A 25,132-nucleotide genomic window follows, 5' to 3' on the forward strand; every position below is an offset into this window, starting at 1 on the left:
TCAGTGTAGCATAAACTCTTTAGTAGTCGATACCAGGATATTATTGTGACGTCTAATCTAACCTCGAGTTCTCCGCGGACACCGCGAACAGACCCCATGCACGGTTGGCATGGAGAAGGTTTGTACAAAGGCAGTCAGTGGTTCAGTCCCTCAGGTGTCCCAGCATGGTGAGACAAACACATACACACCAGCAAGTACAGAGAAATGTTATGCTACATTTTGGAAAGTGCTTCACATCTGTAGGACAAGAAATGGCTTCATCTCCTCATCCCTCAACGATGAGAGCAAAGAAATAACCCTTGACAAGGTTAAATAAACAGTGCCCCACTGATCCATGCTTATTCTACAAAGTTCCTAACAATCCAGAAGGTTCCATGGTGACATTTACAATCTATGTACAGTGTAACAAACTGCCCATGGAAAAAGGTTCAGATACTCCTCGATTCCCCAAAGCTGCTCTCTGCACCAGAGAGCTACCTACAATACTAGGTTGGTTTGCTTTTTCCCCCTCTTTGTTTTTTTTTTTTTTTGTAAAAATTAAGTCATCCCAATCCACCTGGATTAAAATCAGCCCCTAAATCCTGGCAATATTTAACAGCTGCTTCATCCCAGTGTTTAAGGCATGTTCACCAGATGTCAGTGTAGGGGCAGTGTCAGAAAGGAGAACCCTCACAGGGACTAAGAGTCAGCAGATTTACACAACAACACCTGTTCACAGAGTCATGTAACACAAACTGTTCTGATGGAAGTTGTTCCTGAGTTAAAACTGCCTAAATACTGCTAAGATTAATGCTTTCCTTTCATACTTCTTTTCTTCTTCTTCTTCTGGAATGTCCTTTTGCATATCCTCAACTGGATTAAAATCCACTCTGCAAACAGCCTGAATGTCAGAAGGTAAAAATGTTAGCAAAATTCTAATTGCATCAGCATTCCCCAAGCGAAATTTGGGCAGGATGCTCTGAATTTGCAGGGTTTAGTATCCCCTAGCTTCCAGCAAGAGCATTCTCTACGTGTGAGGACAAACACAAATGTCAGTCCACATTTTTGTGCATCAAGAGCAGATTTTGGTATCAAGAATGAACAAAGTCCTGTGACTGTATGCAACTCTGCTAATGTAGACATTTTTCAGCTTCTCCTCCTGCAAAGGAAAATATTTCCTATGCTGCAGGAACACAAAACTCCTACAAATATATTCAGTTTTTTAGAACAGACAACTTGTCTGTTCACTGATCCATTCCCACAGAATTGGTGCTCCCTGACATGACTTCCTATTTTAAAAACATGGATAGCTTTAAAACCAGATTTTTCCTTAGCTTCAGAGTGTGCCTGACAATTCTTACAGCCCTAATAATCCTGGCTCCAACTCACTCCAGCTCAAAGAAACATGCGCTCAAGTCTGAGCATCACATTTGATGGGAGTTAAAGGGCATGAGGAACTCAGGGTGACACAAGGTGTGACTCAGGTCTGTGCTACACCTGCACTTTGGCTGTCCACTGAAGAAAAAAAACCTCAGAAAACTGCCCTGAATCCCAAGTTTGAGGAAATACAAGCAAAACAACGAGCTTTAATGGGATCAGTACTTGCTCCAAGGGCTTGGAGCAACTTAGGTTAATGGAAGGTGTCCCTGCCCATGGCAGGAGGTTGGAACTAGATCCTTAAGGTCCTTCCAACACAAACCAGCCTATGAGTCTGATTTGAAGAGCTCCACCTGAAACTCACCACTTACAGTGATGTAGCAACTCCTATTTCAGATACAAGAAGAAACTGCAGTGATTAACAGGTTGCTCAGGGAGGCTGTGGCTGCCCCAACCCTGGAAGTGTTCACAGCCAGGTTCGATGAAGCCTTGAGCAACCTGCTCTGGTGAGAGGTGTCCTAGCCAGAGCAGGGGGCTGGGGCTGGATCACGGAATCACAGAATTTCAGGGTTGGAATGGACCTTACAGATCATCTAGTCCCAACCCCCTGCCCTGGGCAGAGACACCTCCTCACTAGATCAGGCTGCTCAAGGCTTCATCCAACCTGGCCTTGAATACTGCCAGGGTTGGGGCAGCCACAGCCTCCCTGGGCAACTTGTACCAGTGTCTCACCACCCTTAGAGTAAAAAACGTTTTTCTCACATCCAGTCTAGACTTCCCCTCCTTCCTTTTGAACCCAGTACCCCTTGTCCTATCACTGCAGTTCCTAACACAGAGTCCCTCTCTGGCTCCTTGTAGGCCCTTCAAATATTGAAAAGTTGCTCTGAGGTCTCCACACAACCTTCTCTTCTCCAGGCTGAACAGCCCCAACTCCCTCAGCCTGTCCTCACAGGGGAGATGCTCCAGTGCTCTTAGCAACTTGGTGGCCTCCTCTGGGCTTGCTCCAACAGTTCCATGTTCCTCTTATGTTGAGGGCACCAGAACTGCACGCACACTCATCTCTAAGGCCCATTCCAACCCTTAAATTCAATGACTGCCCCTACCAGACTAGGGAATTAATGTTCCTTTACGCATTCTCCAACCCATCAGCAGTGCAAATCATCAATTACAGTATGATTCAAAAAATCTCATTTCCTGGTTTCTTTCCATTTGAATCCTAGGACAGAAAGTAGTGACAGGGTGTGAAAGGAACAGCTGCTTCCACAGTATAGGAACTCCAAACAGAGAGTCTTATTATAGTGGTCTAAAAACAAAGCTCTGAGTGAAGTTCAGGCTACCTTATGCACCAGGGTTAGCTGAAATGTATCTGCTGTGACCATCAAATATAAATAGCAACAATTTATTCACAAAATTCTGGGTTAGAGTGGTTGAGCTTTTTCTCCTTTAACAAACTTATGATCCATTGAGTTCTTAGCCAGGTGTAGGTTTAAGCACAACAATAGAAAAAACATAGTACACAAACACCTAAAAATCACAGTCCTAAAAAGCAGGCAAGTACCTCAAGTCTTTTGGTGGCCAAAGCAAAACAGATTCATCTGCCAAAGAGGTGAATGTCAATTGTGGGCATTAGTTCTGTTAAAAACTGGTGCTACTGTCACTGAACAATTTTTCTGCAGTTTAATACTGTGCTTAGAGAATTGTAAACTGTTTCAAAATGTGTTCACAGGTAACAGTGAAGGACTTAAATATAGTGGTCAAGAGGACAAACAAGGGGTTAAATCTGCATGTGTGGTGAGTGGGTGATTGGGAACTAACCCATAATTATCCACAGAGACCTTTGACCTTGCTTGAGTAGGACAGTACTGCCATCACTTCTACCACTTGTGACCATCATAACAAGAGGGGAAAAAAGAACACGTCAGCCCTGATACATCAATCACATATGCACTCAAAATTACAGCTATGTACATGAAAAATAGATATTTCATTAAAAAGCCACTGAAAATCATGGACTTTTAGTCAGGTGCTGCACTTCCTGCAAAAATGAGGTAATTTAGATGCAAACAAATCAGGCTGAGGAGAGTTCAGGTTTCACAGTCTCCACGCTGAGTACAGATTGCTGCAGTGAATGGCTTGGCTGTCTCTGTGTGTGCAGAGCAAAAAATCACCAGATCCAGTTACATCCTGTGTTGTAGTGCTCCTGATGCAACACTGACTGATGTCAGGAGGCTTCCCAGCTCAGTTCCACGACTGGTCTTTCCATAGAAAGAAAAAGGGGGTAAAAAAAAAAACAAACCAAAAAGAAAAAGGTTAGTTATAAGTTGGTTTCATCCCAAGACGGATCATTCATGTTCTTTAAAACTTTTCTAACAAGCTTCTCCAAGTCCTTGCGAGCTCTTTGCTCCTCTTCTAGTGACTTCTTCATCTTTTTGTTATCCTGTTTAACAGAGACAGAAATAACATGGTTGGTTCTGGTGGCTTTTAACACATCTTTTCTGACCACACACATTATCAACTGCTAATCCTGAAGGTTCTTCTCACCAAGATTCATCTTGGAGCTACTCAAAGGCAAAGCTTCTATCAAAACTTGAGTTCCACACAATGCAATCAAACCCACCAAATGGAAACTGAGCTTTTCCTGATTATACTTAGGGGAGCTTTGTAGTGAAAGTGTCAGTAAGAGATGGTAAATAATCCTGAATTCTTCTGCTCAAATCCCATCAGTGAGAAGTAGAAAAGATTTGCTGCTAACAGAGCAGGGAAATGGTGCAGTAAGTAGACTAAATATCCCCTTGAAGAGCCTCCTGTAATTGCAACTAGTTTCACAATCTCAAAGCTTCTTAAAACTTAATGCAAATTAAACTTGCTTCATTAGGAGAGTAAAGAGTTAAAAGGAGCATCCTGGAAATCATTAGGTCCTCTGGGAAGTGTTTTGTGGCTAAATTTGAAACAAGACAGTCTGAGAGAAGTCTGAATTTCAATTGTCTGTACGTGAGTGAGGGAGTTCTCAGTGCTTAGCACCATCAGGCAACACTGGAATAAACTAACAACAGCACCGTAAGGATGTCACTGACCAACCCACAGCAATCCTTGCATTGCTTCATCCTGTACAGGGCAAGGTAGGCAACAGTAGGGAAGCAACCAGAACCACAGAACCATCAAGGTTGGAGGAGACCTCTAAGATCATGTCCAATCATGAACCTGTCACTGCTGGAACCCCTAAACCAGATCCTCCAGTGTCAGATCCAGATGCCTCTTCAACACTTCCAGGGATGGTGACTCCACCACCAGAAGACAACACTGAGGGCCTCAAAACAAGTCTACTGGTGTTTACCAAACACAGGCCTGCAAACCAGGGCCTCACTGGGCTCCCATCAGCTGTCATCTACAGACAATTCCAGAAACAGGATGCGATCAACAGCTGTCACCTCAGTAACTTCATTCCCTCCTTAGAATCACAGAACCATCAAGGTCGGAGGAGACCTCTGAGATCATTGAGTCCAACCATTGACCTGTCACTGCTGGAACCCCTAAACCAGATCCTCCAGTGCCAGATCCAGACACCTTTTCAACACCTCCAGGGATGGTGACTCCACCAGTCAGAGTGACTGTCAGGGTGACTCCACCAGATCCAGAATGGCTGAGGTCAGTTAGCAAGCTCAGACAGTGGAGAACGAGGATAATCAAGACTTTTTTGTCTACACATTAAGCAAAGACTGTGTGCAGCAGCAGGAACATGGTTTAAAGAAGCTCTGTCCTGACAAAGACATTTAGAAACACCTCATTTTGGAGGCTTAAAACAAGATGAAAGTGTCAACTGCAACCACTATAGCAGCTCTTGAGAAACTTTCCCATGGCAAAGCAGCACCCAGAGCTAACCTGAAGGCCTCATTCAATAACGGCCACGTGACAGGCACTGAAAAGGTCTCTGGAACTGAGAGGTTTCAAGAACTGATTCTAAGAGGTGTTCAGGTCACTATAAGATGGTTAATAAATAGATTTAGGCACTTATACTACTAAAATTCTACATTCTGGAGCAAATACTGTTTCTCAGTCTCTCTAAGCTTACTTTGCTGGTTATACAGCAGAGCTGACTTTGCTTAACAGTTCCACCATTTCTCAGGTTGTAAGATCCAAAACCAGCTTAGTAAGTCACCTCAGGGAAATACCACTTCAGGCTGTTCTCAAAGCACTGATGACAACCACAACAGAGGGTGATTTTTGCCCAATTATGACAGTTTTACTTTTAAAAGTTAATCTGCTCCAAACTTCAAGCCTGTCAAAGCGAATCCACTTAGAGGTCATGTTTGTTTGTATAATAACCTTCCATCTTTCCCCTCTCCATGTTGCTATAAATGCAGCAAGTTACCAACCTGTCTTAACTCCTGCACTTCGTCCTTTAGCGCATATACTGTGTCAACAAGGCTTCTAAAACGAGAAAAGAAGAGGATTTGTTACAACAAATACATGTCTAATCCTCTTACTAGACAAAACGGTTAGATGAAATGTAATTAAAAACCCACAGCTAACAGGTAATTTCAAAATTGCGTTAAAAAAACTGTCTCTTATCTTAGTTTATACTCAGAAAGGCAAGGACTTGTCACCAGCTGCTGGGACAGGAGACACCTCTTAGCACATATGGACCTACAGTGGTTTCTGTATGACAACAGAGCTGCAGTGCCATGTCCAACACACCTTATCCAAAGAGCAGCTCAGTGGCACACACTGACAAGAAAGATGACACCAATCTAGTACTGAAATCCAACAGCACTTGGAAAAATGATTGCTAAGTGAAGCACATCACTTCTTGGCATGGGAGGGATAAATTGCACAACATACACAAGTTAGAAGGGAACACAATGGGTCATTGGTCCAACCTCCCTACTCCAGCAGGGCCATCCCAGAGCACATGGCTCAGGGTTGTGTCCAGAGGGTTTTGGAGTATCTCCAGTGAGGGAGAATCCACGACCTCTCTGGGCAATCTGTTCAGTGCTCAGTGACTGCACAGGGAAGAAGTTCTTCCTCGTGTTCAGGTGGAACTTCCTGGGCATCAGTTTTTGCTGTTGCCTCTTGTTCTGTGGGTTTCCCCCACGGAAGGAACCATATTGAGCTGAAGGCAAACAGCACCTACAGGCCTGGCAGCACACTCTGAGAGCTCTGTTCCTCCTGCAAACACACCACATACCCCACCACAACAAGAGACAGGAGAAGGAAGTAGAGTGCCAAGTTTACTACTTTAACCCATCATTCATGAAATGATTTCTTACTTCTCTTCTATAACAGTCTGACCATTACTTTTAGTTTCTTCTACAATAATTTTTTCTTCTTCTGGCAGCAGGACTTGAGGAGCTGATTCCTTACGGGAACCTGTTGCAAAGATAAATCACAAAATGAGCAAGTCACAGACATTTCTGGGGCATTTTACAGCTTAGACTTTCATTCATTGCATGAGATACCTTCATGACCAAGGTATTTCCAGTTCCCCCTTCCCTCCACATGAGTTACTGGCACATTTTTTACATTGGAAACCACAGCCTTACAACAGCAAACTGTCTGACACTCCTGTCCTGTTGTTGATGTCTCTCCTGTGCCATCAGTGGGGATGCTACACCATTCCACAAACACACTGATCAACCATCAGTAAAAGCTACACAAATTCACAGAGCTGACTGAGAAAGAGAGAGCTGTGTTTAAATAACAGCAATTTAAGCCCCCAAGGGCAGATTCTGATCCCACACTGATACAAATCCAAGAAGTAATTCTGCCCTGACCCCATTCCTGTCAGTAAGGAGCAGAATTGTGGTGACACAGTGATGAAAGAGAAGTTAAAACCCTTTTCCTGCAACACTCTAAGCACCACACTTGATACACACACAGATACACTTACAGATAGTGGTTTAGTCCCATAAGAAATCCCTACCAAATGAAACACACTTGGTATTTAATGAGTGTCTTCAAAAGCACTTAATGGTTTGATGATCCAAACATTCCAACATCTTCAAAGCATTTTGCATCGTCATTACAACTGATAACATCAAGGTAAAACATGCAGATTATAAAAGTAGTACAAAAGTAGTTCTGGCTATAAAAATCTCCAGCTCAGAGATGTACACTCATTTCTGCACACAAAGTCTGTGCTCTGGAAACATCAATTATGCTGCAACAAATGACAAGCTTTTCTTTTAAAGAGGTGTGAAAATAAACTGGTGCCTAAGCATTTGTTCAGAACTAAAACTCTGCAGACAAGGCACTCAAGGCATAGTCTACCCAAGATCTCAGTTTTAACAAACGAGGCACATTTGCCTACCAATTCCTTGTAACGAACTTCCATGAACCAGGAATGACTTCAGCCTCACACAGTGTGAGCAGCCCAGGAGGTGCTGCAGGGCACATGCCTGGCTGGAGAAATTACTTGCTTTGGGATAACAGCACTTGTCCTTTGTGGTTCATAATCAAATACATAACCTAAACACATTCAAAAAGGAGAGAAATCACAGTCATTCCAAAGTATAACTTCCCAACCAGCTGCAGAGTTGAGTTCTGAACGAGCTTGTTGGGACCAGATCTTATCTGTGTTAAATCATAGTGTTTATTTAATACTTAAAACTATTTTAGCAAGCAATGACAAACATCTTTTAATGAAGAAAACAGTTTCCTTAAGCTTACATAAAGATCTAATGTATCAGCACATGATTGCCACAATCACACGGAATAAAGATAACTGCAGACTGGAGAACAGAATCTTGTCCTTGAGAGCTGCAAGTTCTTCTCATGGAGTGAAGAAAAAGGGTTAATACACTTCCATTCCCACTTTTTTCCAGGGAAGGAACAACCTATAAAACAAACACATCCAAACTCTGTAGGGAGCTCAAGGACATTTCCCTGTTTGCTCTGCTATTCTCTAACTATAAAAACTTAGGTTTGCTTCAGTTAATTGGTTACTGCTCTGCTCTATTAGCCTTAGGTGGAGTCACCATCCCTGAAGTGTTGAAGAGGCATCTGGATCTGGCACTGGAGGATCTGGTTTAGGGTTTAGGGGTTTGAGCAGTGACAGGTTAATGGTTGGACCTGATGATCTTAGAGGTCTCCTCCAACCTTGATGGTTGGATGATGAAATGTTAGTTTAGGAAATAAGTGGCAGCACCTGCTACCAGATCACTACATTTTGGGTCTCTTGTACCACCATGGAGCACCTCAGCCCAGCACAGGTCAAGGGAGACACTGCCCAAAGGAAGAGAACTGCCATGTATGTGTTCCTCACCCAAGACTCCCTTCCACTAAATGGGGCAGTGCAGGATCTCTCTCTTTGTACAGAGCTACATCTGCCTGTGCACAGTAACACATGTCCTTGCCAAGCAGAACTAGTGTGGAATAGACAGCTTGGAAACAAGAACATCCCAGCTGCTCAGTTCCACACACACAGGAGTGTAAAACAGATGTCTGCACCAACTTGTCCTGATGCATGTACAGCAGAGCACAGCAAACACTCAGTTCTGCTGAGACACAGAAAGCAGCTCCATGAAAGACAAAATGTTCACCAAGATCACACACACAAGGAGACCTCACACCACACAGACACGACACACAACTGCTGCTGTGAGCACTGACCTTCCTGTGCCACACAACCTCAGCTACCATGGAACTCAAGACACAACAAGCTTCTCTCTTGCCTTTGTTGCCCCAACGCCTCTGGTCATACAGCTCTTATTTGTACCTCAGACCCTTTGCTGCTCTTATGGTTTGTACTGATGTGAAAAATCCCCTATTTTCTCCTCAATACTGTTTGGTTTTGGTGGGGTTTTCTTCATTGTGGATGATCTTTCCCCCCTAAACCCTACAAGCACTTACTGAGTGTCAAAGGTGCACAGACACAGCAGATCTATCCTGCCACAAAGGACCCTGACACCAAAAGAGCATATGCACAGTAACATCAGGCTCAAGGTGTCAAGTCCTGATGGCAAAAAGAAGCTATTTAACCAGTGGTGCTTTCTACACCATTTAAGCCAGTAGCTTTTCCTTATTTAAGATGCATTTTCTGGCAATTACACATCTAAAAGTAACTTCAAGCAGAGTCACCTCACTACTGGCACTCAGCAATATTCCCTAAATTCCACCTTGTGCCTCCACCAGGTTCTTTAGTCTCTATATAACCATTTCTCTCCAGAAAAGATACAGCTTTGGGACATGAAGAGAGGGTTGTGTTACAGCGTAGTGAGTAGTTCACACTGAGTTGTACTAAAAGAAGGGTCTAGGAAGTTCCTGTAATTCAGATAATCCTGTGAGACATATTCCACATTTTCATTAAGTAGGGCAGAAGAATCAAGTTACTTCAGAATCTGCCATACCTCGACCCTAAGTGTCCATGTTTCACATTGAGTTTTATTATGAGACACTACTCAGTCTCATTCCAAGTCAAACAGGACTATACTTCAAAGCCAGGTTGGATGAAGCCTTGAGCAACCTGCTCTGGTGGGAGGTGTCCCTGCCCAGGGCAGGGGGTTGGGGTTGGATAATCTCTAAGGTCCATTCCAACCCCTAAAATTCTATGATTTATGTTGACCTCCAACAATTCTGTCCCTAAATCACCTTGAGACAGTAGAACAAAAAGTACCAGTTGGTTTTGTTTGATGTTGTTGGGTTCTTTAAGAGATGGACACCCTCTCACCTCCATCCCAAGCTGTACAAAACAGGGTTTTTGTATTTGGGGTCTTTTGGTACAGTTTTGGTTTGTTAGTTTGTGGGGTTTTATTTGCTTGGTTGGTTTTTTGGGGGGGTGTGAAGGTGGGTGCTGGGGGAAGTAAGGTGCATGGGAGAAGAAAGGATGTTTGGCAAACCCAAACAATTCCTTCAAGGTTAGTGAACAAATCAATGAATATGAAGGCCAAGTAAGTTGCCATTCATTACCTTCCCAAAGGGGAACTGCTAAATCCAGGGTCTTGGAAGAATGACCCCACTGTTTAGGAGCCTGGGGCATAATGGAGGCAAATAACTGGTGACTCTGATCAAGATTCAGCTAAGTTTCCATCAATTAAATTCCACCATAAAGTTCTCTATTCAACATTAGTGTCTCTCAGCCCTAGAACAGAGATAATTACAATGCTTTTTGCCAACACCATATCCCCAATTATAGGTTTAGCAAATTTAGCCTCCAGAGTAAAGCCACTAACAGCACAGCCCTCCTGGCATTGAGACCAGGGCTACAGATCTCAGCAATACCCTCCAAAAAATGTGGTGCAACACCTGGAATGCAAAAATAGGCCTGTGGGTAACAGTTCCCTGCTCTTAGTTTTCACTTTCTGATCCTCTTTCCAGCCTAATCAAGCAGGAAACCAAGCATTTCTGGAAGAAAAAAAAAGGAAAGCTGAAATCTGTTTAGATATTTACATGGCTGAAAGATTTCATGATAGAAGCTCAATTTATACCTGGTGGGATGTCACTCCTAGCCCTGGAGTATGGTCTGAACACCAAAACAGGAAGACACTACAGCAGAGATTGAATGCCAGAGGTTCTCAGTGTTGTTTATGTGCAAACACAACTGCACAGCTCCAGCCTTTCATTCACTCTCCTCCAAAAGAAGTGTGACACCTTACAAAATGGTTGAGACAGAATCATGGAATGGTTTGAGTTGGAAGAGACCTTAAGACCATCTGGGTCCAACCCCCTGCCATGGGGAGGGACACTTTCCACTAGCCCAGGTTGCTCCAAGCCCCATCCAACATGGTCTGGAACACTTTTGGGGAGGGGACAGCCACAGCTTCTCTGGGCACCACATCCTTCTTCCGTAGCACCATGCTGGTCCCTGGCAGAAATCAGGCTGCAGGAGGAGCTGCACTGGCAAACAGTCTGGTCCTTCATTCTGAGTTATTTAGCAGACACATGTGAAGGGATTCAGAAGTTTTGCAGCACAGAAGTAAAAAAAGGGAGATGAAATTCAGATACCTCTTCACTTTAACTGGATATTCAGTCTCTGCCTATGTGCAAAGACCTTTCTGTCCAGGAACCATTTAAGCCAACGGTGAAATAGAGTTGGGTATTCACATCACCCTGCTCAAAGTAGCTAACTTCAGGGCCTCAGATCAAAGCCAATTCTCCCCAGTCAATCCAGCACAGGCTTCCTTCCCCCAGCTGCCCAACTGGAGGAGAAGGCTCATAGCAGAGTCCCAGAAGAGTGAGTGTCTTAATTTAAGCTAGGGGGGTGAGATGTGTGCTGATGGCAGCCAACTTCCACAACTGCACAGCATAGCCTGTGCCATCAGCAACGACTCTGCTGCTATTTTCTTCACACCTTTGCTGTGATCAGGAGAGGAGAAGAGAGAAACGAGGCAGGAAGAAAGATTGAAAATTATAAACAATACCTGTAAATCTGCAATTCTGCTTTTCACCAACTTTACTACGCTCTCCTTGCAAGCTAAGGAGCTCTCAGAAATTATTTCCTTGAGCTTCAAAGACAGAAGTCTGATTTGCCACTGAAAAACAAGCGTGTGCATACACAACTGGTCAGATCTACCATTAACCACTGGCAAGTATAGACAGGTACATTTCCTGGTGAAGCAAATGTTAGATAAAAGAATAAGACCTATTTGTCATTTAACACATTGTGTTTCGTTGCATTCATTAGACTGAAGTGGATGAACAACTTGCCAAATTAACCTTCTCTTTCATAATGAGCTTTACATGAGGTCCCAGCATGAAAAAGCCTAAAAACGTGCTCCCAGACTGCATGGATTGAGATTAAAGTGCTTTAAAAAAAACATCCTTCATTGCTACAGATCCAGAGAAGAGCAACAAGGCTGGTGAAGGGACTGGAGCACAAGTGCCCTGAGGAGAGGCTGAGGGAGCTGGGAGTCTTCAGCCTGGAGAAGAGGAGGCTCAGGGGAGACCTTCTCACCCTCTGCAACTCCCTGACAGGAGGTTGGAGTCAGGTGGGGGTTGGTCTCTTCTCCCAGGCAACCAGCAGCAGGACAAGAGGGCACAGACTCAAGCTGTGCCAGGGGAAGGTTTAGGTTGGAAATTAGGAAGAGATTTTTTTATGGAGAGAGTGATCAGGCATTGGAATGGGCTGCCCAGGGAGGTGGTGGATTCACCATGCCTGGAGGTTTTCAAGGGGAGACTGGATGTGGCACTTAGTGCCATGGTCTAGTAACCACAGTAGGGTTGGACTTGATGATCTTGGAGGACTTTTCCAACTCAGGTGATTCTATGATCTGCCAAAAGCACGAGGTGCACTTTCATGTCTTTGTACAGAAAAAAAGAAACCAGAATCCAAACTTCAGGCCAAACAAATTCAAACCACATGGGGGATGGTCTGCCCTGCCATGGCTGCAGGGAGAGGACTAGAGGGAATGGCCTTGAGCTGAGCCAGGGCAGAGTCAGATTGGATGTGAGGAGAAATGTTTTCCCTGTGAGGGTGTTGAGGCACTGGGATATTGCCCAGGGAGGTGGTGGAGTCACCATCCCTGGAGGTGTTGAAGAGGCATCTGGATGTGGCACTGGAGGATCTGGTTGAGGGTTTAGGGATTCCAGCAGTGACAGGCTAATGACTGGACTTGATGGTCTTAGAGGTCTTCTCCAACCTTGATGGTTCTATGATTGGCAGATTCTTGGGAATAATAAAACAGATTTGGCCATGAAATTTTGTCTTTTTTTTTTTTTTTTTTTAGTGATACATAAACAGGAAAAACCCACATGACTCGTGAATGATTTGGGCACTTCACAGCAATATGCTTTGAAAAATAAAATGCAGATTGTTAGAGTGGAACCAAAGCACAGCTCTGTATGTAAGTGTTAGTTATAGACGACCAGGATGAACAGTTAGAGAGGACAGATGCACCACGTGAAGAAAGGGGATATTTGAGACAACATTCAGAACGAGCTGCCACACTAAGCTTTCTGCATTTCAGTAGCTGATACAAAAACCTTCTATCCAGAGGGTTGTAGGACTACAACTAGACTTGCTGCAACCTTAGGAAACAATGCTATGAGCTTTTAATAGAGAGGCAATGATTCCATTTATTCTGATGTAAACACTTCAGCACATGAACACTTTAGTATGTACATTAGCTTATGGCTTGGTTTAAATTCCCTTGTATCTTTTAAGTAGAAACACTAAAGATAACTTTTTAGCACCTTTTAGGTAGAAACACTAAAGATAACTCTCGCTTTAGAAAGGAAAATGTAACATTAAAGCTTGAAAACACTTAAGGTTATAGAAACTATTATTTTCACAAAACATCTGTGGTAAGAGGAGCTGCAGGAGTAGGTTTTAGCTTGCTCCAGTCTAAAGGGGAGAGGGAAGCAACAGAAACATTCTATAGACACCAACATCTCTGAACAGTTCTTGAAGCAGAAGAAGATATAGAAGAATACATACTTCACAGCACACTCAATTTCCTGTAGGTGCCAACTACATTAAACAAAGATCACACACTTAGGTCAAAAAGGGTCTTTCACTTCAGCACTTGGGCTCCTCTGGGAAGCAGAGAGGAAGAGGAAGGAGGCATGGGGAGAAGAGCAAGCGATAAGTTACGAGTTTGTGCTGTCCTTTCCCCCTGTGCAATAATTAAATATTAAAGTCACAGTCTAGCAAATGCAAAATTTATTTCAACTGTACATAACAGATGTCCTTTTTTGATAGAAAACAGAACACTGACCCGATATATGCAAGCACGGACAGAATGCATACTGTACAGTACAATGCAACATCCAGATATACAGCCAGTTTGAGTTTTCCAAAGGCAGTCACCTACTGGAGCTGGCTCCTCCCAGTCACAACGAAGTGCACAATATAGAGCAGTACTTGGGCTATGCTTCACGTCACTACATACACAGCACTGTGTTTTGGCAAGATGATGCAAAACACCCAATTCCTATTGGTTGGTTTCCAGTCATGGCAAACACTAAATTCATGGGCACACCATGTGAGCCACGTGGAGAGGGGCTGACCATGGCTTGAACCTACCTTCCAGTGGAGATTCTCCGTCCTCCCAGTGTATTTGGAACTGTACACATACAATTTACACAATTGCATAAACATAAGGTATTGTTATTACCAGGACTAAAGTTCCACAAGAATAGAAACACTGAACCTTTGGACTGAATACCACCATTGTCACATTTGCCTTTTCTTTGTCTGTTTGAAGCATTTTGCATTCATACTCCTGCTCAGTTCACAGCCTGCAACACTGAAGACACAGAACAGTTTCAAGTGTGTGATGTTAAAATGAGGATACAGAACATGAGAGATCCTAATTGTGGTAATAGGTCATGACTTCAATGCTACAGTAATTCATGGTGGTAAACTGTCAAAGCTTTGGTGCATAGAAAGTCAATAAAGTCTTCAGATCTGGCTAACAAAACTTTCTGAGTGATAAGGAAAAGTTCAAGTGCAACAAATGTATTACAAACTCATATTTACACTATATAACATGAAAGAGACATAAAGGAATTATTGTTTATCCAAGTGCAGAAAACATTATTCAACTAGAACACCACAGCATAAGTAAACAGGGCAAAAAACAATCCATACTTTCCATATATGTTAAAAGGAAACCAAACCAAAAACTGACTGAAAGGAAGAGGGGAGTGAAGTGGGTTACAAATGTGCTGTGAAATGGTATGGAGCACACATACTCATCTCCTTGCTCTAAGCAACACTCCTCCATTTGAAACGGAGTCAACATATGCAAGTTCCTGGTCACTGCAGCAATTCATGACTGAAAACACAGCCCTAAGAACCCTCCTGCTGCTTTGGTCAGTCACATTGCTGAATGTCAACCACAGTAAGAGGATAATGTGGGCAACCAAACAAGACTGAAGGCAGATCTCAAGATGTGAACTGATCTGAAACAGCTGCTCCATGCTGACCACCTTCTGCAATCATGCACGTCTAGCAACGACTAACTTCCTGACCATGGAACCTGCAGAAAGGCATCGATTATCTTTACAACAGTGTGATCAAGTTCCCAGGCTGCAGTTAACTGCATCATGATTAATCTGAACTTGTCCCTAGAGTAGTGTCTGACCACTGGGTAACATGGTGTGAAAAGGGGTGAGGGAGCTGCCCTTGGGAACCCTGGTGAACATGAGAGCTGTTTCTGTCCTTCCATCACTTCCATCATACTCTTCCCTAATGCTAACAAAGATTCAGCAAACATGTCATTTTTGTGCTGATGCCAATTACTTTAGCAACAAGACAGAACACACACACACACACACACACACTTCACCGAAGCAGTGCCCCAGGGGCAGGTTTGAGACCTTCAGCTGTGCACAGCATGTCACAGTTGACTGAAAAGCCAATAGGACTAAGTGAAGAGCTGCTGCAAACAAACCTGCTCATGAGAGAAGTTACAAGACACAATAAAAATCCATCACAGACATGCTCCAAACAGTACAACCCAAAAGCCAAGCATTCTATTATTCAGAACTTCAAACAAGCCAATTTGATCACAGTTGTACCTAGAGTTTCAGCTGCTGCACACTGGAGCCTCCATCATCGTGGGAACCATTTTCATCTGGTCTTTTCAAGGAGAATGGTCAATTGAGAGTTGACAGCTGTGTATTTTAACAGGCAAGTAAACATCTAAACCCTCCTTTCTGCCACGCTACTGCATACAGCAAAGTGACAGTATGGCCACAGGTAACATGAGAGCACCAAAACACTGTGTGTAATGAGCATGGACTGCCAGGTTTTCATGACAACTGCCAGACTGGGGTGGGGGGAGAGCAGTGAGGTCCTTCATATCAACATCTGAAGCAATGAGCAAAAAGACAGCAGTATAAAACCAGATTTTTTTTTATGGGTCAGCAAATGCTCTTCCAAACAAATAGGTCAGGTATGTGGATATCTGAATGATTTTACAGCTCTTGTACTGCTTGGTTTTGTTTGGGTTTTTTTTTGAAGCTGCATTTTTCTTACTCTACCAGCTTTGAGTTTTGTTAATAAGGTGTAGAAAATCCAACCACTACCACTAAGGTATTTCCAGGTAGCTGGCACTCAGCTCATAAACCAGTATGGTTTCAGTACAAAGTATAAAACGTGCTGTATCCAAAAGAAAACAAAAAAGGAAATAAAGGACCTGTTACTACACTGACCAAGTCAAAAAGGAAAAAAAAAAAGACCATTCAGAGCTATAAATTAACATCTGTCAGTTAAAAAAAACCCTCAGGAAATATCATCCTTAACAGGATATACACCTTTTAGAATTACTTCTTTGTATGTGTATTGAATTGGCAATAAGAGCCTTTCCACCAGGTATAACTGAAGTTTCAGGAGCTCCCTCAGAAGTTGTTAAAATATCACATTAAAGAGACAAGGAACAGCAAGAAAACATCTAAGAAAAGCAGGCTGTGATACAACAAGCATTTTGTTAAGAAAAAGCTCAGAAGTGCATTAGTTCTGGTGAGAGATATATGAGCAACAGCTCTTACGAGATGTAGACCCCATTCTGTAACTATGGGCTGTCCATATACTGTCATAGTCAGAGTCTTCTGAGAGGTCTGAAGGCTCCAAACGAGAAAGACTACTGCGACGACCCAAGGAGTCTAGACTTGATTGGTCATCATCAGCCAAGACGTGATTATGCATCAGGTCAGTGCCTTGCCATGCTAAGGATGTACAGGTGGAATGAAATGGTGGATGTGGATAGGCAGAGGTGGGATGAGGAGGAGAACGTAAGGAATAGCCACAACCAAACACATGAAATAAAAGCAAAAAGGTGATGGGAAGAGAAGGAAAAGAGAAAATATTGTTAAATAAAGCACCAAAGTTTTTTTCTTTTTTTTTTTTTCTTTTTCTTTTGTTTGTTCTTTTTTTTTCAAATTTGGGGGTTAAAGTATAAATTACACTCAGCATATAATCATCTTTGAACTGTTACAATACAATTTTGAAGTGGTTTTTAAGCTTCTAAGCAGCCTCAGTTGAGAATTTTGAATGACAAAATCTTGTTGGAAAGCAGATTTTTAAATTTTATTTTTTAAGAGGAAGTTTCTTTTGAAATCCAGTTCTGATCTGGGGGGATTTGACTGGGCACAGAGCAATAAACACAGTAAGCCAGCATGATCCAGCGCTGATGTGAGAAGCAACAGCCCCTTCCCTACCTCACATCTGTACCTCCATCCTTTCCCTCCCTTGCAATGACACAGCCTTTTGTACAGCTGCTTGGTGAGCCAGGCCAGGAAACAGCATCAGAGCAAAACCAACCCTAGAAAAATTCTTTTTCGAGCAGGGAGGTTCCCCAACCAGCTCACAACACAGCCACAGAAGTGCTTGTGTCACCACTGTGACGAGGAAAATGCAGGGGGAAAAAGCAAAGTTTCTCATGCAGAGCAGGGCCGCTGATTTCTACACCAGCAGCAACACCTTGCACCCACTGGAGGTGAACATCAAAGTGCAGTTTTTCTGTGCCTGCACTTGTTCTTTGTTCAACCATGTGGTATATAACTCACAGTCAGGGCCAAGAGGCTAACAGCAACACAGCCTAGCCCATTCCAACCCTTCACACAGCTCCTCCTACACACCTCTGTCTGAATCCTCTTCCCAATTCATCACTTTAGATGTCTAGGATAGGAGGTCAAACACAGCTAAGGATGCTGGGTCTATGTGCAAAGGCCTGGCAATACACAAGGACTCCAACCATGTGTTGGCCATGCTATGAGCCAATACAAATATGATATGGCAAAAGGTTTTAAGTCTTTGTTTGGAGCAGAAATCCAAAATAAACCCAGTGTACAAAAAGCACAAGAAAATGAAACTCTGCTCTTTCATTTCCATCTGTCTCCCCAAATAAAACCCCATATCCTTCCCATCCAAACCACTGAAAAAGATGGTGTCTCTAATGCCACACCTCACCAGCTGGCACTGCTGGCACAGCTCTGCTGAGCTGACACTGCCAAAAGCAGCACCCCTGGGCTCTGGATTATGGCACAGGCAGGAGAACTGCCCAGTGCATGTAGTGAGGGACAGGCAGAATGTCACGGAGAATTTCCCAGTGTTTTGAAGGACAGGCATAATATTAAGGAGAATTGCCCAGTGAGGGCAGTGAGGGACAAGAAAAATATCAAGGAGAATTGCCCAAGGAGTGCAATGAGGGACAGGCAGAATATCAAGGAGAATTGCCCAATGAGTGCAGTGAGGGACAGGCAGAATATTTGCACGGAGGTAAGAATGGAGCATGTAAAAAAAGGACATACTTCAGGGACGACAGGTAACTCATTCTATTACTCTACACTGACTACTGCTCCTACAGAAGCAATTCCAGGTTGATTGGTTCTTCCTCCACTTCCCATTCCAGTGTAGAAAGGGATCTGCTGCAAAAGACCTCAGGTCTCAAATGACAACACTACTCTGCCCAAACAAAGCAGCTGTGTGCTTCACCAATAAAACCCCCAAGTGTTTCTTGCTGCACTTAAGAGCAAATAAAAGCTGCTGACTTCTGATGTATGCAATGACACCCACAGCACTATGTATATTTCTTAAATATACATAGAAAGGGGAAAAAATAGGCAAGCAGAAAAAGAAATCGTATCTGTTTTGTATCTGCACACACACATACACTACTACTGTGCAAGTGCAAATGTTTTCCCAACCATTTCTTGTCACGTCATTCTTGGAAAGGATCAACAGATCACAGCTGAGGGGTTTAACCAGCAATATCTCACAGAATTTTGTTTGGAACAACAGTATATCTTCAGGGCTTTGAACACATTCATTCCCTTTCACCCAATTAAGCACACTACCAGAGTGACTGTAGGGCTATCAAAAAGGTTAGTATTAGCAAAACCAATAGGCAAGAGTGGCTCATTCGGTCACCTTGCAGACCTACACAGGTCATCAGGACATAAAAATTACAGTGAAGGCTTTTGCTGTTACTTAGCTTCCACAGTCTAATGCAGTGGTCATATTCCCATGTGAGGTTACATAGGAATGCAAAGTAGTTGTATTTTGTTTCAAGGTGATAATAGCAAGTGAACTCATATTGGGAAAATCCATGGACTCAGTCTGCAATTGCATTTTGAGTCTTCTCCACTGTCAGCATAAAGTGCTTTTTCCTTGGAAGCAAAACCGGGCCCAGAGCACTGGAGACAGCAGTGACAGTGATGACTGCTCCAAATTGAAACAGCTTGAGTGGACAAGAAGTTATGATGTCCAGTCTTCTAGCTCCTGACAACAGCAAAACCAGCCAAGTACTTCCAAGATCATCATACTGTGTTCCAACGATCTCCAAATTAAATCTGTATTCAACAGAGCACAAAGGACCAAACGCAACAGCATTTTCTCCTTCCTGGTGTAAATGGAACACATGCTGGTGGACTCCCCTGCTCTGAGCAACGTGTTACTTACAATACAGAGGAACTCCACATGGCAACCTTGATTTGGCTTAAAGGAAGTAGGACCCCAGAGGCACGTTACAGGTTTTCAATATGCTACTGAGCTGGGAAACTAGAAATGGCTTTAAGCGACACACAGAGCTGAGAACAGTTTCTCCTGAAATCATGAGATGGGGTTAAAACTTTCAAATTCATGCTAAAAACAACTAGTGGTAAGAAAAGAAAATCACTTTTTATAGGTCTAGGTACCTTTGCCATAGAGAGAGCCTTTGTTGAATAGAACACAACAAAAATACACTCCAAAATTAGGACAACTTTTCCATTCCTCCTCTCTACTTACCACCTGTTGGCATTTACCCAAAAGCACATTGATTACCCCTCAGATTCAGCTCAGACACCTCATTCACTGCTGAAGGTTTAGTACCATTTTAAATAGTGGCAATTAGTCACTTTTTGGGTTTTGCTGGTTTGGATTGTTTATAAACACTGAAAGAACAGTGTCTCAGCATGGATCCAATCCAGGAGCACTTGGCACTGGGGTCAGACCAGCAACAGCCTATCACTCCTTGGCAGCTCCAGCTATTCACAAAGGTTTGAGAACACACAGCACTTTCCTTTGCATACCAGTGTTTCACTTAGCCATTTCTACCCATTTTAGGACTTTGTGACTTACTTGAGTTTAGTGTTTGACGAGTTTTGGCACTTGTGCAATATGCTTCAATGACTTTGAGAATTTGAGCATCTTCTTCTAAAGCAGCTGTACCTGGAAGTCAACAGGAAAAACATGGTCAGGTTTCTTCATACAGAAAAGCCTTTTGTAGATCACTACATTTCAGCTGAGTCCAAAGTTCAGCCTAACCAACCCTTTAAAATTCAACCCTTTAAAGTTCTCCTAATCAGATTCTAATTACTGATACAAGGGGGAAGGAGAGTGAATACCAAGAGACTCCTGAACCTCTACTCTCCAACATTTGAGTGATTCTCAATTGCAGCACTTCCATTTTCCCTGTACATTCCTGTAAGGACAAGACATCCTGAACTAAAATATCCACTTGCACATTCATGAAGAGAGGATCACTACCTTAACCTTTGCCATATAAAGTTCTCAGCACATTCAGAAGGACTAATGTGTTGGACAAACCAACAGCAACAAGAAGAAAAGCTTTTTCTCTCCAACCCTAAGCCAGTGAGAGACAATGGTCACAAAACACACTTAGAATCACAGAACCATCAAGGTTGTAGGAGACCTCTAAGATCATCCAGTCCAACCATTAACTTGTCACTAGTCAAACCCCTAAACCTAAACCAGATCCTCCAGTGCCACATCCAGACACCTCTTCAACACCTCCAGAGACTCCACCACCTCCCTGGGCAATATCCCAGTGCCTCAACACCCTCTCAGGGAAAACATTTCTCCTCACATCCAATCTGACCCTGCCCTGGCTCAGTTTATCACTATTCCCTCTAGTTCTCACTTCATGGATGTTCAAACTCTCTCAGTTCAGTGTTGTTCTTCACACCTCAAGCAGATAAAGCTCTGCCATTTCTTTACATACAGACATGAGCCAATGGCCTTATATATAGGAGATCAGAGCAGACCATTGGATCTTAGTAGGAGTGACCATAGAAGCAACTCATCTCCCAGTCAGCAGCAGTAATCAGCTTTCAGCAGAAGCTCCTACCAGGATCAATCTAAGAACACGGCTAGAAAGTGTTCTGCAGAAGTGGGACAGTATCTTCACATCTCACATTTGGGGGTTGGAACTAGAGGACCTGTGAGGTCCACTCCAACCCTTAAATTCTATGATTCTGTGATCTCTGTTTATACCAGTAAAAGACAGGGTTGCCTTACTGAACTTTACATTGCTCTATGGTCAACCTCACTCCCCGCTAACAAACTGATAGAGATAGGGACTTCACAGCACCCATCACATCAGTGGCTCATACACAGCAAAGCTCTACAAAGCAGCTAATGCCATTGCGGCATAAGCACCTAAGGTGAATAAAATTAAAAACCATAGATTCATAGAATTTTTAGGGGTTGGAATGGACCTTAGAGATCATCCAGCCACAACCCCCTGCCCTGGGCAGGGACACCTCCCACCACACCACATTGCTCAAGGCTTCAGCCAACCTGACTGCCAGGGTTGGGGCAGCCACAGCCTCCCTGGGCAACCTGGGCCAGTGTCTCACCACCTTCACAGAGAAAATTTCTGTCAAAGATCTAACCTCAATTTCCCTCCTTCCATTTGTGCCCATCACCCCTTGTCCTGTCCCTGCAGCTCCTAACACAGAGTCCCTCTGCAGCTTCCCTGGAGCCCCTTCAGCTCCTGGAAGGTGCTCTGAGGTCTCCACACAACCTTCTCTTCTCTAGGCTGAACAGCCACAACTCCCTCAGCCTGTCTTCATAGGAGAGATGCTTCAGTTCCCTTAACAATTTCATGGCCTCCTTTGCACTTGCTCCAACAACTCCATGTCCTTCTTCTACTGAGGACACCAGAACTGTGTGCAGGATTCCAGGTGGGGCTCAGGAGTGCAGAGGAGATGGGGAGAATCACCTCCCTTGCCCTGCTGCCCACACTTTTGTGAATGCAGCCAGACCTGGGTTGGTTTCTGGGCTGAGCTCACACTGCAGCTCATGGGGAGTTTCTCACCCACCATCACCCCCAAGTCTCTCTCCCCATTGCTGCTCTCAATTCCTTCCCCACCCAACCTGTAGCTGTGCCTGGGACTGTCATGACCCAGGGGTAGGACCTTGCACTTCATACTGTTGCCCAGTCATCAAATCATGCCCTGGAGATACCTACCCTTCTCCCCTGACAGGAGAGAGGAAACCAGCTGACTTACACTGCCCATCTAACCTGGGCACAACTGAAACTGATGTTAATTGCAGCCTTTGCATTATGCAGACATTTGTTCAAGCCTCTCTTACTTTTTCTCAGTGCAAACTCCTCATCCGAAGGTTTCCGTTCTGGCTTGCGTTTGGGAAGCAGCTTTTTCATGGTTTTGGGGCTTTTACTGAGATCCTGTATGTGAAAAAGAAAAACAGAGTAGAGCTTCTCTACAACACTTCAAAATTCAACTTCTCAGCTGCATATAGGAATTAACAACTCAAAACCTTTTAACAGCACTGAAATTCAGTTTACTCATCTTGTTTTGCCACATTCAAGTTGCTTGAATTGGCTGATTTCCTCCCTACTCTTCCCTCCAACTAGATACGAAGTGTTTTATCTGGTCTATTAGCAGTGACATACAGTAATGCTGCTGGAAAAGCATGCAGGCTGCTTGGGAGCTAGAGACAAGGGAAGAGGGAGGAATACCCTTGAAGAGACAACCCATTTCACTTCTCTACTTACCACTAGGTAATAAAAGACCTAACAGGGAAGCCTGGCAGGGAGTGTACTCTTCAAAGCTAAGATCTGGAAATGTTTAGGCCTGTTCTTATAATTCTCTACAGCCCAAAATAAATCCAAACCCAGTAACAAACAAAATCCAGCAGCATTTCTGCTCAAAACGTGGTCAGGCTGATTTACAGGAACAACACTAGGTCTTGGGAGCAAAAGGAATATGTTGGTCTACCCTGTGCCTTAAGGATTTATTTTCTATATAAATACAGAACAAGGAAGTAAAAAGGTGAATGAGCAGGACAGACCAAAGAAGATGAAGATTTTAGAATCCTAGAATTTAAAGGTCGGAACGGACCTTACAGACCATCATGCCCTGCTATGGGCAGGGACACCTGCTCACTAGATGAGGTTGCTCAAGGCCTTTGAACATCATTGTATGAGGAACACTGTAAAGATGACTGAAAATTTATTCACTTGGAGAATTTCATGACCTGCACATTAAAGCATGAAAGGAGTGCTCAGAGAGGTTGTGGATTCTCCCTCACTGGAGGTGTTCAAGAACCGTCTGGACACAACACAACGCCGTGTGCTCTGGGCCGGCCCTGCTGCAGTAAGGAGGTTGGACCAGATGACCCACTGTGGTCCCTTCCAACTTGACTGATAATGGGATTTCAACTAAAATTACAAAATAGGCATATAGTCCATCCAAACAGAGGAACCTCTTGTAGCAACTAGGCCTCAGTACTAACCCTGCACAAGAAAAGTCATGTACAAAACACACTCAACCCAACACAGCCAGGTCACACTGGGGCACAGTGTTTAGGCTATAGGTTCTAAGAATCTGCAACTTCCAGGTCTGCAGAATGAAATTTTGCTGTACACATCTCATGCCTGCAGGTTAAAAAGCTCTTAGGCATAGCTGCAGGATCCCTTCTGGGCCTTGGTGCTCTGCATTGCATTAGTCTCATGAGAAAGCAAGACAAAGGCACTAAAACAGGAGAGATCACCAAGCTGCAGAGGATCCAGAATTCTCCTCCATGCAAATTTCCAACATAAATCTAACATTTCCTTATTCTTGACAAAACCAGGCAAAATGTAGTGGCAGGACCAGGTTAACCTACCTAAACCCACACCTTTTATTTCTCTTGGAACACATTCCCATTTCATACCATAAGGTAATTAAAAAACATGACAGCATCTTGAAATCTAAGCTTTCCTTCCTGCTAATAGTAACATTAGCCATAAGATTCCTTGGAGGACAATAACATTACATGCATTTTGCCAGTTCCCATTCTGCTCTTCTAGAAACAGTCTACTGTTACCTAGTAACAGCAGTAAATACTGAATTATACCACCACAGCTCTTTGGAATGATTTGATAGAGCACTCAGAAGCATCAAGGATCCCTTATCCTAGACACTCTGCAGTGTGCTTAGCAAATACCTTGGACTGTAATAAGCCTAGACGACCAACAGAAGTGAATTCTTAGCCAAACCTAGCCTTTGTGTTCTCTGAACCATAAGACTAAATTCCAGCATTTACTGGTCCATTCCCATTGATTCAGCACTGGATGGAAAATCATCTTTCATAGAATCATAGAATCATCAGGGTTAGAGGAGACTTCTAAGATCATCCAGTCCAACCCTTAACCTGTCACTGCTGGAATCCCTAAACCAGATCCTCCAGTGTCAGATCCAGATGCCTCACAAACTCCTCCAGGGATGGTGACTCCACCACCTCCCTGGGCAATATCCCAGTGCCTCAACACCCTCACAGGGAAAACATTTCTCCTCACATCCAATCTGACTCTGCCCTGGCTCAGCTCAAGGCCATTCCTTCTAGTCCTCTCCCTGCAGCCATGGCAGGACAGACCATACCACACCTCTCTCCAACCCTGTCAAAGAGTTGGAGAGAGCCATAAGGTCACTCCTGAACCTCTTCTCAAGGCTAAACAGCTCCCTCAACCCTTCTAAATACAACGTTTTCTAGACCTGATATCTTTATATTACATAAAAACATGCACACAATTGTACAATGGAGGTGTCTGAACAAAGTTCAAGCCTCCCATGGTAGACCTGCCACACACTCATATGGCTTTGCTGG

The 25,132-nt window shown here is 43.6% G+C and overlaps 1 protein-coding gene across 1 annotated transcript in view; it reads right to left on the reverse strand.

The window, feature by feature from the left end:
• Positions 1-3,099: 3,099 nt before the first annotated feature.
• Positions 3,100-25,132, reverse strand: part of LOC103809615 (rho guanine nucleotide exchange factor 7) — a gene marked incomplete at its 5' end in the record, with an annotated part of 24,211 nt that continues 2,178 nt past the window's right edge. The window contains 6 exons of the mRNA XM_009082471.1: positions 3,100-3,793; positions 5,730-5,784; positions 6,624-6,723; positions 16,786-16,962; positions 20,357-20,446; positions 22,616-22,709. Coding sequence (XP_009080719.1) covers positions 3,671-3,793; positions 5,730-5,784; positions 6,624-6,723; positions 16,786-16,962; positions 20,357-20,446; positions 22,616-22,709 — 639 coding nt within the window. The remainder of the gene's footprint in view (positions 3,794-5,729; positions 5,785-6,623; positions 6,724-16,785; positions 16,963-20,356; positions 20,447-22,615; positions 22,710-25,132) is intronic.

This window comes from Acanthisitta chloris, unplaced genomic scaffold (assembly GCF_000695815.1).
Source record: "Acanthisitta chloris isolate BGI_N310 unplaced genomic scaffold, ASM69581v1 scaffold8999, whole genome shotgun sequence".
Lineage (NCBI taxonomy): Eukaryota > Metazoa > Chordata > Aves > Passeriformes > Acanthisittidae > Acanthisitta > Acanthisitta chloris.